General features: G+C 35.8%; 1 protein-coding gene across 1 annotated transcript in view; it reads left to right on the plus strand.

The window, feature by feature from the left end:
• TNKS (tankyrase) overlaps positions 1-18,772 on the plus strand; it is a 132,849-nt gene that overhangs the window by 72,389 nt on the left and 41,688 nt on the right. Inside the window, exons 4-6 of the mRNA XM_072406800.1 lie at positions 5,534-5,570; positions 7,230-7,305; positions 12,462-12,518. Of these exons, the coding sequence (XP_072262901.1) occupies positions 5,534-5,570; positions 7,230-7,305; positions 12,462-12,518 (170 nt within the window). The remainder of the gene's footprint in view (positions 1-5,533; positions 5,571-7,229; positions 7,306-12,461; positions 12,519-18,772) is intronic.

Here is an 18,772-nt window from a genome sequence, read left to right on the forward strand (position 1 = left end):
TTTTATTTATTTATTTTTTTTCATGCTCAGAAGGGAAAAAAACAATTGCCGAATTCACGCATGTGTAGTGAGATTGGCATTTTTTTTCCCCCGTTTACGTCACTCCATCTCGCGCCTGTGCAGTGCGAGATCGAATGACATGCGAAGAAGAACCTATTGAAACAAACATCCTGATAGATTGACTAATCTGCTGCATTAAAAGAAAGTGTGTGTGCAAAAAAAAAAAAGGGTTTTTTATTACAAAAAGTCTAACTAATTTACCATGTATTGTAGATGAACAAGGATAGACAAGTGTTCTGTACAACTAATGAATGGTACATGTCTGCTTAATAACCAGAGCAGTTTAATTGGTCCGGCATGTATGCCTCATATAGGTTGTATAACTATGTTTTTCAGTGGTTACAAAAGGTAAGAATAGGAGACTTTTGTTTATATATACATATACAAAGAAAACAAAACAAATATGTCCACCATAAGGTAAGTTATGTGCAATAGAATAGAATGGCACAAGAAATAAATACTGAACACATGAAGAAAAGGAGGTGCCTAGAAAACCTGCTAAAATCTGTCAGTATTTAGAAAGCTATCCTGACCCTTATCGGTGCAAATTAAAATCAGCTGCTTTAGTCCTAATGATAGCCTATGAAAAGGTTTCTCATTACCAAGGTATCACACATGAGAGCATCTCATGATGGGAAAAGCAAAGAGCTCTTTCAAGACATTTGCAACCTAATTGTTGCAAAACATAATGATGGGATTGGTTACAGATGTATTTCTAAGCTTCAGAATATTCTAGTGAGCACCGTTGGGGCCAAATTCTGGAAGTGGAAAGAACATCAACCTTAACCGTCCAAGAATAGGTGCTCCTTGCAAGATTTCTGACAGAGGAGTTCAAAGAATAATTGAACGAGTTGTCCAAAAGCCAGTAATCACTTGCGGAGAGCTTCAGAAAGACCTGGAATTAGCAGTAGTTTTAAAGAAAACAAAAAATAATGCACTCAACCAACATGGCCTCTATGGATGCTTACTGCTCAAGACTCCACTGCTAAAAAAGTGTGTGAAGTTTTGAGGTGTTAACTTCATGGTGTGGGGCTGTTTTACAGCCTGTTGTACTGACTGGATAACTTTTTGTAATTGAAGGAAGGTTGAATGGAGAAATCTACCAGGACATTCTTGATAAGAATCTGCTGCCATCTACCAGGATGCTGAAGATGAATTTAGGGTGGACATTTTAGCAAGACAATGACACAAACACTCAGCCAAGAAAACCTTCAACTGTAAATAAAATAAAGCTGCTTAACATAGCCCAGTCAATCACCTGACTTGAATCCAATTGAAAATCTGTGGAAAGAACTGAAGATCAGATTAATAGAAGAGGCCCCTGGAACCTCCAAGATTTGAAGGCCGTTTGTGTGGAAAAATTTACCAAAAATCACACCTGAGCAATTCATGCGACTAGTTTATTCATACAGGGGATGTTTTGAAGTTGTCATTACCAACGAAGGCTTTTCTACTAAGTATTAAATAAGTTTAGGTAAGGGTGTTCAATTTATATGTCCTGTGCCATTCCTCTTTATTACACATAACTTAATTTTTGGACTTATTCATTTTGATTTCCTTGTATGTGAGGATTACTTGGTTTGTTACCGAAAACTGATGTAAATTTCATGTCAGTATAAATAGGTTTACTGAGGGAAAAACTTAAGCATCCAGCTTATTTTAGGAAACAAATTTTTCACCATCCTTTAAAAACTGAAATATATCAGTGTTTAATATACTAGTCCTTTAAAATTTTTGATATGATAACAGCCCTCTTACTGTATCATAGACAAAGCAACTATAGTTGATTTACTGTTAGACTGGCTTTCATTAAGTGTACAATTGCTTTAAAAATACTTGTATTATATGCATTTCTAGTCAGCAGTTTCATATATTGTGCGCCTTACTTTCTGAAGACGTGGGCTTGCATCTCTGGTTTGTGTGGGCAGCAGTACAAAGAGGTCTTACATTTTATTGTCATGAATTCATAATTACATGCTTGGGGGAACAAAATGTTTAATATAAAAAGAAAAAACACTTTTGATTGAAAACTTGTGATCTCATGTGCCGGCACTGACATCTTTCTGCACTCTTTTGGGTTCTGGGGCTACAGCCATCTTGAATAGCCATAGCAGCAAGAATAAATCACATGCGCAGGAGTTTAACTTGGTTTGTTCTGTACTCTTATCTAGCTTTTATTGCCTGTAATTAACTTACTGTTCTTCCATGGTGGGTGACTCTGGTCAACAGTGGTATCTATTCCCCCATCTCCCTGTCAGCACTATATATGTCTCTCCCCTATCCATAATCGGCTCCCTTACATGTCCATCGATGTAAGATTGTGTCTGGCACGTGTTTGGGCATTGCAATGGGTGGTTGCAGTAATGCGTGGTGCTGTAGCAACACACCCTGCTGCTTATAGGAAGGGGAGGATTGTAAGAGAAGGGCATGACAATATCAGAAGTAGCATATAATTATACATTGCTATTGCATGCTGATCTTGCTAGAAATGCAATGTCCTTGTAACACTGTCTTCTTAACACTGGATTACCAATGTTACCACTGGAAGTGATATCTTCCTACCAGGGATACAGGGTGAAGTAATAGGAAGTGGTGTTGCATACCAGGAATACAGTGTTGGTCATCCTAAAGCAAAAATATGGGATCTGCTAATTGGCAGCATCAAGTGGGGATTTTTGAATTAATGATAAAAAATACAATGTTATCGCGAATATAGAAAATAAACAGTTTATAATTTTTGTATGTGATTTCACTTTAGAGAAGAACGTTTAACAGTATTCCAAAAACCTTAATTTGGCACTATTAAAAGGGGTTTGTTGTTTAGTAAAACATGCAAATCCACCCATCATCACAAAACTACACCCTTCTCCGGATTACTGCAAATTTCCACAGCACCAGCACTGAATGAAAAAAAGGGTAGGGCCAGATGATTGTGTTTTTTTGTATTACCAGGGTCATATTACAAACATTTTACATTGTTGCATTAGTAGAATTATTAGACTTTTGATAATGTCTTTATTAATGTTGTAAAACTGTGCTTTTTATTCTGTTAGCCAAGGCTTTATACTTTGTGGTATAGGATTTGTTCACATCACAGCTTGTTCATTGTTTGCATAATTCACACACAGTGTTGTACTTTGCAGTGCGTGCTGCAATGCTTTGTTGAAATCTAGGGCTACTGTTCTGTAGAGTTAAAAGTGGGTCTTTACCTCCATTATAAAGCTGACATGTCATTGTACACAGTATTAGTATATTTTCACCTTTTATCTTTACAAAGTGGCTTGTGATCTTTAGGCCACTTATGTATCTAATAAAAACAATGGTGAGACGGGGCTCTTGCCCAACAGAATGAGCTTGAGAATAGTAGAATACAGTACGTAAATATCTGATGTGAGGATGGTAATTTGTTTGTAAATGGGCTGTAAGGTATTTTGTAGCACTGTTCTGGGGGTGACCGTGTTTCCCCTCTATAGTATAGTGACGGAACATTGCCACCCTGAAACAGAAAGTGTATCACACGTAGAATGACTGGGTACAAATCAATGTGGAAAAAAACGAAAGTGGCCACCACTTCTAGTAACGGGTAAGCTCCAGTGTGTTATATTTCTGTTTTCGGGTTTGGATATACTTTGGTTTCAAACAATCTACTGTAGAATGTCATCAGTCTGTAAATGTCTCGTATTGCATGTCTCCAATCTCTAAGCATCTCCTGCAGTGTACACCCATGTGTTATTACTGACTGTCCCCAATAACATTTCATATACTGTGTTGTTACTTGGGGACTTCAGGCACTGTAACTGAGCCTCCCAAATTCAGTAAGTTGATCACCATTTGAGTCAAGATTGAAAGATCATTTCATAGGTTTTCAGCATTTTTTTTACATTTTTAATCATGTTTTTTTGTTTTGTTTTTTGTTTTTGTATTGCCACTACTGATTTTCACTTCCTCTGTAAATTTTTTAACCAAAATCAATTTAAATCAATCGTATTTAAATAGAATTCAGAAGCCAACTCGTCATAATAAATTATTTTTTTTGGTTCCATACTGATCAGAAGTGTGTATAAATGTCTAAGTACATCTGATTTAATTTCTATCTGAGGAAAATGATTAAAAGGACATAATTTTGTATTCCTGTGCAGTATATTCGATTTTATGACCGATTACCATTGGACATTTTAAGAAAAGTATAAGGCCTGGCACACATCAGCAGATGTCCTTCCAATTTTCTCCCTTGATGGACCAATTATGTAATCCATTTCTCTTTGTTGAAGGTGGTCATATTGCTCTACCAAGTTAAACATTTAACCTCTATTGTGATTTGTAAAATATAATATATATTTTATTTTGGGGGGAAACAACTAGTGGACCAGGAGGGTGTAGAGATTTGCATCATACCATCCTCAAGGTTATCACCCTACCCATAAAGCTTTAATAATCTATCATACATAAATGCATAGTGTAAAAGCATATTTAAAACGTGCCATCAGGTTTGTGCCAGGTTCTCTCCTCTTTAAAGCTGGAAAAAAACCCACAATTTTTAAGATTTACAGTGTCAGGATGCTGCTGTATGTAAAAAATAGTGATAATAAAAAAGGACACCCTGCACTCAACAGTAATGTGTGTTTCTTGTAGGTTGGAGATAGGTTAGAGATTCAGCCTTTGCCTTGGTATTTTTTTTTTCTGGCCCTTTGCTTTTTTTTTTTATTTTTTGTCTATGTTTTTTAACATAGATTGGGAAAGCTGTGTAATGAATTTGTATACTCTGCTTTCATTCACTGCTTTATTGCCAGAATATAGATTTTTTTCAATTTTCCTCATTGGCCCTTTAGTTCACATCCTTTCTGCTGTTAAATGTCCTTATTTTGTCCCTATGTTCACGTTCCTTTTTAAGGCAGCTAAATATAAGGCAATGCACAAAGGCATTCTGGTACTCAAATGTGTCACATCCCCAGGAGATGCTTGTTTGTATAGGTTAGGGGAGGGGACACATGTGATTATAATTTGTACCTTTCTGAGATTTGCTCTGTGACTTTCTTTTGTCCATGAACGTTTCACCATTAGCACGTTTAATATGGTTCTTCATGAAAGAATACTGGAAAGGGAATGATGAGGGAAGCAAAGGGACATTGTCTTCGCCTTGGATTTCAGTTATTAGAGCAGAATGTGTAACTGGACACACGATTTAACATTCATTGGCTGTTTAAAGAAAGCCATTTCATGGGAGGATTGGACAAGGAGCTGCGTCATTTTGCTGCTCGTCTCCAAGGCACTGATGATGCTGCCTTCACAATCTGGCTAACGTCACTGCTCCATCACCCATCCTGGGTGTGGGCTTGTTGCTCTCCCCCTCTTCTCTCCTCCTTTTTTTCTCTCCTTGGTTTTTCTCTCTTTTATTTTGTTCTTAGATAGCTTATATTTTTCTCCCTCTGCCTTGTGCTCAATGCTAACAGCATGATATTTTGCAATCATTTAGGAGAATACAAGAAGGACGAACTCCTGGAAGCAGCCAGGTGAGTGCTCTTTAAATCTCTAATGCTTCTAGGGGAGTGATGGAAGGAAGGGGGGTTTGTGGGGTAATAAGACAAAACCGGCTTACAATACCATTGCAGTGTTATTGTTTTGTTGCTGTTCACTTGCATACTCCACAGCTGGCCAAGTTCATTAGTATGGATCTTGGCACACTTGGCTGCTTGTGGGAAACGGAACAGAGGTTTTATAGACATGACATACCAAATATCGTAGCTTTTAGCTTAACGTTATATGATTGTATCGCTGTAAGTAGAAATATGTTGTGCACACATATCCAAATGTCAGAATGTATTCTGTCATATTTTTTTTGATTCTGCCATTGCTTCTGCATTATTAGAGTAAAATCTGTTGTCTTTCAGAAAGATTTATATTATTGTCTTTCCAATTATAGTACACAAACACAATAGGTTAAAATTGTATTTCTCAGAGTAGTAGTCTCCTTTATTCTTTAATATGTGTAAGCCCTGGCTTTCTCCATCTCCTGAGTTGCATGGTTTAGTACAATTTATCACTTGTGGAATCCTTTGTTGCCTTTTAGAAAGGTTTCCTTTTAAATCGCATTTTAGAAAATGCTTTAACAATTCCCTTAAAAACGTTTACATTGAAATATTTACAAAATTGTAGGAATTTGCTAAAACAGTGAGCATGACTGATTAGTTGCATAGTGTTAACAAATGCTACTCAATTTCTGAAGTAGCATTTTAAATAAAATAAATAAGGTTTACATATCTTACTGTAAAGCACACACCTATTTGTGTGCATTCCCCCCCCCCCCCCCTTTTGTGTCATGTTACCCTACTGGTTTTGCTTGTTTACTTGTCTCTTTCCCCCCCCCCCCCCCCTCCACAGTAAATATGTTTACATTTTATATATAATCTAAGCAGGCATAAAGCAATAAATGTCATTGCTACAAGCCACTCACAGGACTTAGCTGTAGACCTCTTATGACATTATTCACAGCATGCACTGCATTATTTCTGATTGCAAGTGGACTGCAATGTAGTTCCTCTGAAACAGATGCAGTAAATCTGGTTTTCGAGTTTTATATGTTTTAACTATAACCTGTAGAAATTTGTACTTTTTTTTAAATTATTATTTCCCTTTTTTTTTTAGTTTAAGCTGTTATTTGGCTTAATAGTATGGTCTTAAACCTTAAATCAAAACATATTGGTTTACCTCCTATCTCTTTGTGGAGTCTTTCTGCCTAGGTGCTGCAATGACACTCAACCAGTGTCATTCTGTCACAGCCTGGGGTAATGATATCACTGTTCGTTCAGCTTTGATTGAGCTTTAGCCTTGCACCCTATTTTTTGCATTTGTGAAATCTTTAGATTCATGTTATGTTGTAAGACCAGCTGTTTGAAAGTTTCATTTTAGGAACCCAATACAACAAATGAACTTAAAAGAGTGTATTTTAGCACCCTCATAGAAGGCTTCATATCTGTTAACTAGTTGTACCATTGGCACTGCATTTATTTATAAGTAACATGTAGATTTTCTCAAAAGTAGATGAGAATTAGAAAAAGAATGTGTTTTTTTTATTCTTCCTAGCACTACAAATTGTAATGTGTAAGAACTGATGTTTTGATAATTGAGTAAGTTGTTGATTTGGATGCACATAATGATATTTGTTATTTTAGGAGCGGGAACGAGGAAAAACTCATGGCTCTGCTTACCCCATTAAATGTGAATTGTCATGCCAGTGATGGACGCAAGGTAAGCAAGAGATATCATAACATGGCCATAATGATATTCTAAGACATTGGGGAAAAAAAAATTATAGAAATTACAAAAGCATTACTGTCAGCAGTGCTTCCTTCCTTATATGTTTGATTTAAAGAGGAATTCCAGGCAAATCCAAAAAATTAACTTAGTCTAGATATATGTGTGCGTTAAGTAAAAAAATTCTCTAACCCTTATGCCCAACAATCATATTTTGCCATCATCCCATATACTTTTCAAATGGCGCTGTCAGTGCCAACTCCTTCATTCTGGTGTGCTAAGCTAAAGCAGTGTCAGGTTTTTAGAGTTTTCATTGTATGTTGTAGGGGGAACCCTGGAGTCCATGCATAGTTTACACATTAATCAGCCAGATGACATTTTCTGAAAAGGTTTAACGGTTTAAGATGAACAATTCACACTGTATGCAGATCAACAAAACCACTAAGAATATATATTCATTTATATATATATATATATATATATATATATATATATATATATATATATATATTAGTGGTGATAGTGCCAATTTGCTGTCCTGTTTTTTTTCTACAGGTATAAAAGTGACAAAAGGTAGCTGATATACTAAACCAGGAAATGATTGTCACATGCATATGGCTAAACCAAAGGACTGGCTGTATAAAATTACAAAATATTTTTCTGGTTATTGTAAACATGTATGTATTTAAGGACCTCATCAAAACCAAATTTTGGGGGGTTTTAGTTGGAAGAAAGAATTTACCCAAACTTTTTATTTATGTAGGTTTTCCTTTTTGGCCAGATTTTAGCTTATGTCCTGGTGACAACACAGTTATTTCTAGTACACATAGGCTGATATCCACTTATAATCCAATTTTTGAAGTTACAATCAGCCAACTGATCATAAGCAGCTGAGTTCTAAGGTTCCAATTTGTCATGAATTGGTAATGAATAGACATGGTAAATATTGGTTAAAAATCACAAAACACATGGGAATGATAAATAAAACGATCAGAAGGGTGGGTGGTTTTGCATGCTGTTTTTTTCATACTTATTTCCAACAATATATAATCCCTGGAAATTTTGCTGTCCCTTCTTCAAGCATTCTTACCTGCCTGATCACCATCCATCTTTCAATGTACTCATTCTACACTGCACTTGAAACACACAAAAATTCATAAAAATGAGTAGAGCCCTAAAGTGATCCATTTAATTTATTTTCTATTTAGCTAACAGTGGCTGTGTAACGAGGCGCATTCTCTTTTTTGTCACATCTCTCTAGCAATCATTAGATAACAGCTGTGAAAATGCTGTAAAAAATCATCTTAACTTTCAAAAGTCTGATTTTCAGTCAGTGTATTTATTCTGCATTAGAGGTTTTCAACTCCTGTATTTGAGAGCCAGAATCCACACAAAATCTGCAGTATTTCATTGGCAGACAGCGGTTTAGTAAGGCATAGTTTACAAAGCATAAGATCAGTTTTTATTAAACTTTTGGCCTATTTGCATCCCGTGAGGACTTTCATTGGATAGCGTGGGTCACAGGAATGCAGTGACATTATCCCTCCTTTTCCAACACAAGGGAATACCTTTTTGTATCAGCTGATGCCAACAAAATACATAATGTCAGTCAAAGTAAAAGAAGGTAATGTGGATTTTTTTGTATATCTGTGTTTGAAAACACAATCTAAAAATCCTATTTCCTTATTGAATTCCATGTGCAAATAAACTGCTGCCTATATGCTTTGCCCCACAACATTGTATAAAAGCTAATATGTTAATCCCTCCCTAATTCAAGTTTTTTTGCAACGGGAAGAAACTGTCCCTGAACCTTACCATCTAACAAGTCGTGTACAATGGATTCCTGGGCAAACCTTAACTTGAGTTTAGTCATTTTCCTCTTACAGGGATTTCTGAGGATTGGTAGAGAATTTTTACGTTAGGGGTATAATAATGAGCATCCATGCAAAACCTCTGTTATATGGATGTCACAGACACAGAGCTAATATAAAATACAAAAAATCTGACTTTTATTTCGGTGACTTGCTTGTGGTATTTCTGCAGAAGATCGGCAATATCATCCTGCATATTTCTCATATGGCAATGTATTTAAAAAAAAAAAAAGCCTGTCTGTGATTTGGAAAACAAAATACCAGCCCCTTTGTAAAATATACAAACTACAGAACCTGCCTAACTGTATTTGGACTGCCCAGTAGTGTTGCATGGAAAGGCATCCAGGATGGGCCAGAACCAGGGTAGAGCTAACTGTATGATGGATGTTGGACAGGGAGTTCCTCATTGAAGATTAAGGCTGCCATTGCTTAACGCTTCATATGCGAATGCAAGTTCCCAGGCTATGCTATGCCTTTATTGCAGTCGGAATCACCAATCTGGACCAAGAATATTGATCATTCTTACACTTTTTTTACAGCATGCTATTTCCAGGTCTGTCACTCCAAAGTACTTAAAGTGGAACTAAACTAAACTAAACTGAGCTGGGCTGGGCCACATCTTCCTATTTTTCTGCTTTCAGATTTTCTGCCATCTTGATTGGCTGTGCCAGGATGATATATCATCCCCACACACAAGGGAAGCCGGGAATGCTGGGTTTCCCTGGCAACTAGAGCTCACTCTGTATGTGCAGTCTGGCTTTTTGCCAGAAACCTGGAGCGATCAGGCAGGTAAGTCACAATATTGCTCAAGGGACCTCGCCTGTCCCTTCTGCAATTATGACCCGTCTGATTATGCAAACCCACTTAAGTCAAGCATAGCCAGGCAAATCGTGCTTTTAAGAAGAGGCCAGAATTGTTACCCTTAGTACATCTTTCATTATATATACATTTTCGCACTTATTGAAAAACCTTTACAGGTATATGATCTTTTAATATCATGAATATAAATTCTTTGTAATATTGTTGTTTGTAATGCTTTGAAGCAGAACTGATTTTAAAAATTACCAAACTGACCAGAGAGGTTCTTTTTTTCAGATGGGGCAGGTTGTCTCTTCTACAGCAACAGTTCCCAGTAGGCACACCATGACCATCATCATACCCAAAACTGCAAAACCATTTATCTTCCCCACTGTTAACTTTTTACATTTCTTTTCATTGTAACTTTCCCCTTCAAAGATATTAACAGTCTAGACCACTGTTTCTCAACCTGTGGAACCCCCTACTTTACTTCGCATTTCCTGTTTACTGTCCACTTCCTCATTTCCCTTTTAATGTATTCTAATATTAAATTAAACATTAAATTTGTGCACTCATCCACCCTTTTTATTTATTGTGAGCTGCACATCCTCCTAACTCCTTAGGGCTGTGTTGATTTATCCATATTAACTGTACATAAAACCTTTCTTTAGACATTTTAAATTAATAATTTTCAATGCATTTACATCCATTATATAATATAAGTGTTTCTAACTTAACCATATTGGGTCATGGTCAGGTTTGTGATGGGTTGCCACAAGTAGCCTAGTAATACACAGACTATAGCAGGTGATACGCCAAATAGGTTTGCAAGGCAGTGGTAGTAAAGAAGAGAATTACACGGACAAGGTCTGAGCTCTGATGTATTATGAATACAGAGCTGCATAATTTACCGTATCTTATATCTGCCTGGAGTTCTACTTTAAATATATAATATTATAAATGTATATATTTTTGTGTTATGTTATATGGCCACTGTAATTTGTCATTGCATGGCTTTACTTGTTTTTCTTGGTTGATAGTACCTCAGGGTCCTTGGATTAAAACCTTCAGAACCATTTAAATTAAACCCCATTGCACATTCCTTTGTGCAGTCTGTGTCCTTGTGGGGGAATTTAGTTGTTTTTTTTATTTTATTTTTTTAAGCACAGTAGGAAGTGAGCAAAAGTAAGTGAAATCCTTTCTTAGACGGTTGTCACTAGAACAAATGCTACTATTAGAAGGTTTCCCCTCACCCCCACCCCTTTCTTTGTGACCTGCTTTCGTCCTTGAAAGCCCCTCACTGTCCATAAAAATCCATATTGTTGCCAGTATTCATTGCTAGCTGTTGCCAACCAGAATATCTGATTAAGTCATTTAGTGGGCTCACCATCAGATGACAGCTGATCATTAGTGAATGGTCCATCTTCCAGCCAATAGGAAGGCAGGCCTGCAGTGTCACTAGCCCACCTTTGTTGCTGATGATATGAATGCACAGATCCACAACCCACAATGTACCTGCTCACCCTTCTCTACGTCAGGGATAGTGGATTGCTTTCATCAAAATGATCCTTCCAGTGCTCGAAATGGCCATGCATTCTAGTCATACTCTTGATTTCTTCACAGTTTTACATTAGTAATTTGTATCCTTTGTGTATATTGATTTATACTTGGATACATATGCTATATAATATTTAAAGGGAAAAAAAATACAGGCTTGTAGTGCTAGAAGTCACCCCATGGTTTTTTTTGTATTATCAACCTAAATGGTTTGTTAGCATAATAAAGAAGAAAAGGTATTTGAGAGGACACACAATCAGTGCTAACAGACCTCATACAAAATAGGAGTTTTCATGGTGTTATATCTAGCCTAATCTAGCCAATTTAAAGTAACTTCTAAATAATTACAAGTCATGCACTTTGTGTTAAACTTATTGGCTTATCATTTCCTTTTACCTGCACAGAATACATTGACTAGGCAGCAAGTAAACATGATCACCACATCACCTAACCAGCCAGATGACAAGGGAGAAACTGTATGTGATTATTTTTGTAGAAAATCATAGCAGTGCTCCTGAAATACTATATTTAACTAAATAAAATTTGTATTAAAATGCATAAACTATTTGCTGGATAGAAATGCAGGAAAGAATAAAATACAGCTCATGATACACAGGTTTTATAGTGGAAACAATTGCAATAAAAGATGCAGATCTTTTATTACCAATAATAATATATGAAATTTTTTTTTATAAAATTTGATTTGTTTCCCTGGCTTTAGCAGCTGGAATCCATAGCTATAGATTACATAACCTAGTAAAGTACTTGGGCAAATGTGAAGAATAGAAAACATCCAATGAAAACAATATCATACTTTGGGCATGAAATGCCATTGTTTAGACATTATCTATTATACAATCGCGTTCAGAGTGAAGGGTTGGATTGTCTCTTCTCATAAAATGTAAACCTATTATGTCTTTGTAGATTCATTGTTGCATTGGAGTATGGAGTGATCAGGGGCATTTCAATTGCAAGAGTCAGGTACATTGATGTGAAAATAGATAACTCAATCTGACCAAACTAGTAAAAAAAAAAAGTAAAAGTTCCGAAATTACAGCATTATTCAGTCCTGCAAATGGTAATCAATATAGATAGCTATACATGTCCATGCAGTGCCATTGATACATAATTACAACCACATTTGAAGTTTGTTTCAGTTAGTTCTTGATGTACAGTGCTCATTATTTTATTTTATTTTTTTTTTTTGACAATATTGCCTTTTTTATATTGGTATTGTGTGTTTTTTTTCGTTTTTTTATTTATGGAGTTTGTGGTTTAATAAATGCTAAAAGGTTTTTGTGACATACCTAAAGACATTTTTTTATAAAAACATTTTGTTTTGTTTTTTTTTCTTTATCCTTATGTTATTTTGTTAAAAATATATATTTTACTTTGTATGTTTGTTGGCAAGTTGTGTTGCTGGATTCTTACAGATCGGTTGAGCTCTTCAGATGTAGAACATGTTTGCTGAAATTAGTGGAAACAAAGCAGATTTTGCTTTCTTGATGGGTTTTCAAGACCTAAAACAAATATGCTAAAATGCTTAATTAGCACACACACTATGTGAATGAACTACAGCCCAGTCCAACATATCACAACGCAAGATGTGTGCTGTATTGAAAACAATCAATAAAGCTAGAATGTAGAATGGGCTGGTAACACAAAGCTGTTTGCGAAGTGATGCAATACTGTATTGCAGTATGGAGAGATTGAAAGATGCCTTTATACCTCACTGAAATTAGGCTAATTACTAAAATATTCGCACACAATTCACTAGAATGTACCACATGTAATTTTAAATATAATTTAAAACTAAACTATTCAACATCTCTCACTTTTCTGCCCATTAGTATTTTTAACCAGGCTTTACTTATTTACAAGTATATTTGCATCAAATATGAAAATCTACTTGATAATTGGTGATAACTGCTGGGCACCTGGGATTGGTAACCGGCGATAACTGCTGGGCACCTGGGATTGGTAACCGGCGATAACTGCTGGGCACCTGGGATTGGTAACCGGCGATAACTGCTGGGCTTTTCAGGCCTAGCAGTTTTTCAAGCAGCAGTGGCTTCTGGCTAGAGTAAAATTAAGGGGTAAACACAGCAAATGCAACCTTACTGCCAATGTGAATTCAGTTACCTTCAGATGTCACCTCCTAGGGCTATACCTAGGTAACACAAAGAGCATCATGCATGTGATTGCAGATGGGGTTAGGACAGCCAGTGCCCTCCTCTCATCACTGCCAAAAACAAAAACTGCCTGTGAAATTTATCCACCCCCAGTATGTGTGTATAAAACTGTCTGCTTCCCTACATAATTTCTCTAGAACAGAGAGGTGCAGATAGTCAGAATCATAGTGGCAAGTGGGGGACACTTGTGGCTAACACCCCCCCAAACTTTCATCTCCATGGCATCATTACATAAACTCTGCCCAATAAAACACACTGCCCTGTTACCCATTACTGTACCCTAGCAGTACCTGAACCCCAATTTCATTTTCATGGGCAGAGTTTTTTTTATGTAATAATGCCATTGTTATAAAATTTTAGGTATTGTTATCCACAGATGTTTTCCACACATTTTCAGTTTTCTACACCTCGCCATTCCAGAGAAAAATGGTGTTCAAGTGTTAGAAGTGGGCAGTAATGTGTAACAGGGCAGTGCATTTGCCATAGTAATGAAATTTTAGTGTGGGGGGGTTATCGAAGTGTCTCCCCCCCCCCCCCGTACCTACATTTTCAGCTTTGTACACCCCACCATTCTAGGGAAATTTGGGGTTCAAAGAGGAGAAGCAGACCAGACGGGGTAACATAGTATGACCGTTATAGATTTTTGAGAGATAAAAATTTTTGAGCTCTTCCCCAATGTTCCTTTCTATGTTAGTGGCCCCAGGGGTTCCCAATTTGCATTTTTAATTTTGGAGTCCAAGGCGCACTTGCTTTTAATACTGCAACCCCAATGTTGTATTTTCACAAAATTTTATAATTCTGACCCCCATATAATGAAATTTGTTAAAAGCTTGGGTGCTGAAATTGTGAATGGTGACCTACAGTTTAGGTTTATACACGGAGAGCTGTAAGACTGAGGAATGTGACATGCAGCATTTATACACACGCTGCTCTGATGATGTCGTTACACACGCCCACTTGGCGGAGACGTTGTTTATATGAACCCCATTGAGAGACAGCTAGTGACATGACTATGGACTTTGTAAAGTGCTGTGTAAAATGTTGGTGATACATATATCATGTATTCAAAAAATATTTATCGCAAATGGCTTTATTATAGGCAAGTATGGCAGGGACAAACCAGCTAAGTATCCTAGCAAGATATCTCATGATATTAGTAAAAATACAAAAGAGTTGATCAACAGGTTCTCCAACATTGCAAGGAACCCTGGTTGAGAGAGCCCACTTTAAATAAACTGTGGAAACAAAAACAATATTTTTTATTTCCACAGTGAAAGCAGTGAAATTGATTTGCCAAGAGACTATTTTTAATTCCCCTTTATATATTTATCCTTTTTTCTTGTGTATATTTTAGTCTATTTATATATGTTTAAATGACAGAATACTGTTTTGCCATCCAGTTCTGTACTAAATCAGGTTCACAAAAGGTTGCCTCATCAGTACCAAATTACGTAGCCTGAGATTAAAAAAAGGCTGTCATTTTGCAGACTGTACAGCAGATGGTGTCTGTATGGTTCTATCTACAGCAGAGGAAAAGGGGAATATGTTGTATTCAGCTCAACACATCCAAGCCTCCAGCAAAATCAGTCTGTTACGCAAGCTAAAATCTGTATGCCAATATACATTTCACATTCAAAAACAAATGGCCTACTTTTTAATTGCACTGTTTAAAATTACTTTTTTTTTTTTTTTTTTTTTAAAAGGCTCTGTTCAAATCCATGGACAAACTGGCTTATCTGTAGCATGCTGATAGGAGAGGCTCAATAATAGGAGAGGCATCTAACATTTTTATCTTTCACTTTAGAATCTTAATTCAGTATTTTGTACTAAAGCTGTAGGTATATAGTACAGTTCATTTTAGGTGCCAGGTAGTAGATTTAAAGTGATATTTTAATTCCTCCAGAAAAATTTACAATTGATTTTGGTCCATACATACATCAGATTATAAACAAAAGATTAATAAAAAAAAAATTTAAGCATTGATAAAAGCCAAATTAAATATTAGCTTAGCGCATTGTGAGTCTTTTTCAGATTCCCAATTGATATTGCACCATATTTGAGATGACTGAGGGTACTGTTCTGAAATAAGTAGTCAAAACAGCTGCTGCTGAACTCTCTAGTGTTGTGAGGCAGTTGGTTGTAATTGGGGGCAACTAGTATATTCAGAAGGCGCACAACTGTAGCAGTATTTATATTTCTTTCAGACCAAATTTTCTTCAATTAATATATGAAATGCCAGACTATTCTGTAGTGATTTGTAATAAGTAAGGAAGGATGCACAGCCATTACAATGCAAAGGCTACACACAGAACCCTGCACTAAAATGTTTATGTAATATGTATACAAAAAAATATAATAATTTAAGATATGCTGGTGTTTTGCTGCTTATCATTTATTCAGTTTCAGCTCACTTACCAGTTCTCTATACTACTTTTATTCCTATAGTGCCCACATATTTCACAGTACCCAGTCTTCTGCTTTCAAGTTGTTGTGTAGGGGTTTCTACAATCTTTTCTTTTTTAGAGAAATTGCTTTGCAAAAATTTGATGCCTCCTGCTCTATTAGAAAACTTTTCTTACCTGTTACTGGAGTCTACAATGATCTTTTAAGAATACTAACACACTTAGTCTTAATATAGAAACGAACCCAGAAAATACAGAATAGGACAGCAGTTCTTGTGAGTGTCATTCTAAGTGTAAAGCACTACTAACAACAGTGTGATAGTGTTTTCTTATTCTCAGATTTATGTTAGCAAACTCCTAAGTTCTTCCTAATTATTCTTGATTTCAACTTTGTATATCTAGATTATGTGTATAGTTAATAAACCACTTAATCTATACAAACCTATACCTCCTCAAACCATACCTTAAAGGTATACTACACTTTAGGTAAAAAGCAATTTTTTAACAATACATATGTTAAAATTTGAGATGGTGGTCAGAAACAAGATATTGAAAGCTAAAGCTAGCATCTGTAAAACTTCCATGCCCTTTCTGCAATATAAACTAATTTTTTTGCAGCACAGACATTACCAATAAAAACCTCCCTGTTCACTATTTTTCATTTTGAACCTATAGTTTAACCCTAATATAGTTTATAGATAATATAGTTTGACTGTGCCCACGGGGTCACAAAATTACGAAAACACAAACTTGTAAAGAAAACGGTATTATACTTACCTGTTGATTAACCGGTTTGCTAAATTTCACTCTGAAACAAATCTCCAAACACCAGTATAATTTGACTTCTCGGGTTGGTTGAATAGCAGGTCGCTCTGTTCACACTGGTAGTGTATCATACAGTGTATAACAGTATTGACATAGAGGCCAGTGGAGAAACCACTAGTCCACACACCTCTGTAAGTGTGGCACTGGCCTAGCTTTGAGCTCTGCTGCAGGGTGTTTTAGCAAACCAGCTCATTAATAGGTAGGTATAAAGTGGTTTTCTTTACAGTTTAGTCCAGGTTGGACAGGTTTTGTTTTTCAAGGCAAATTATAGTGTATCTTTAGTTAGATCTAAAACACCTAGGATTTGCAGCTTCCTATTTTTTGTTTATGAGCCCACACATTAAAGGTAAGTTTTTATTTTTCTTTCCAGCACACGTGGCAAGGTACGGCATTTCTGGCACGATTAGGTACTTTCTGCGCTAGCTGAAGATGTTCCTAGTCTTAATAATGCAACTGCACAATATTGCTTTTCTTTTTGAGTTTAGTTATGCTTTCATTTGACAGCTAATATACAGCAATAAGTTGCATGACAAAATTTATTTATATGCCTCAGTTTCACAAATATTTTATTTTAAGTTTTTGGGCACATTTTAAATAAAATGTGTTCATTTTTTAAACAAACGTACATTAATAATTTACTTATATAGTCTAATTTTTATGTTACTAAATATAGGTATGTAATGTTTTCGCACCTTTTTAAATGTAATAATATATGTATATGGAAGCATCCAGTTTTCCTCACTACATTTTTAGGCTCTTTTCTTGCTTTGCTGTATTTTGCTTCTTCTCACAATGTTAGTCAATTTACCTATTAAATATTCTTTGTGTGTGATTCCTCATCAGTTGTTAAGTAATTTCACTGATTCACTGAAAGCTCCCTCTATAATGTAACCTACTTTTTTCTATAATAAACTTCTGGGTGGATCATTTCTGTCCGGATTTATATGTCTAAAAGCCGTACATTGTTTTTCAAGAAAATTTATTTTACAGTATAATAGTATGATATAATAAAGTTTGAAACACAAAATCATGTCAAAATAATAAATTAAATAAATTAAAAATAAATATTATACTTATACTATTATACTGCAAAATAAATGTTCATGACAGTCAATGCACTGCTTTTACACATTTAAATTCACTGTTTTGCATTCAATACAGTTATTTCATATTGAATGCAATACAAACAGATTTGAAATTCCCGCCACGCCCTGAACCAAATGTCTGCATGCCGGCCGGAGGAAAAGAGAAGTTGAGAAGGACGATGGAGGACGCTGGCGGATCAGGGAAGCATAACCACAACCTAACATTTTTTAGGATGAGGTCAGCAATGGTAAATCCCCTTCATAATGAAAGTGAAGTCTTCATCAAACAAAATAGTGTTAGTAAAATAGTAGCTCAGATAAATACTCACTGTTAACATTAGTTAGTTGTAGTTCCATCTCCCCGTTACCTTCATTCTGAATGGCTGTTTTTGCTTCCTGTTTACTATGCGACAGAGAAAGTAAACTACAACGTAGGTGAGTGATGCGGCAGGCATCTGAAAAATTCAGGTAGATTAGTATTGGCTGAATAGATGAGACCCAGCATTTGGAATGAGCTAAGGTAGGTCCATCAATCCAAACCAATCTTTCCAGCACTGTAACTGAAATATAAGTAAAAATTTAAAATACTATGTCATTTGGGGAGCAAAAATATTTGTAATATTGGTGTATTTTCAATAAATGTGTTATTTAGATATAAATTACATAGCATAAGTGGTACAAATTAATGCTACTTGTGCTATATTTACAGTGTGTAAGACTGAATACTTTTT

The sequence above is a fragment of the Pyxicephalus adspersus genome, chromosome 3 (genome assembly GCF_032062135.1).
Source record: "Pyxicephalus adspersus chromosome 3, UCB_Pads_2.0, whole genome shotgun sequence".
In the NCBI taxonomy this organism is placed as follows: Eukaryota; Metazoa; Chordata; class Amphibia; order Anura; family Pyxicephalidae; genus Pyxicephalus; species Pyxicephalus adspersus.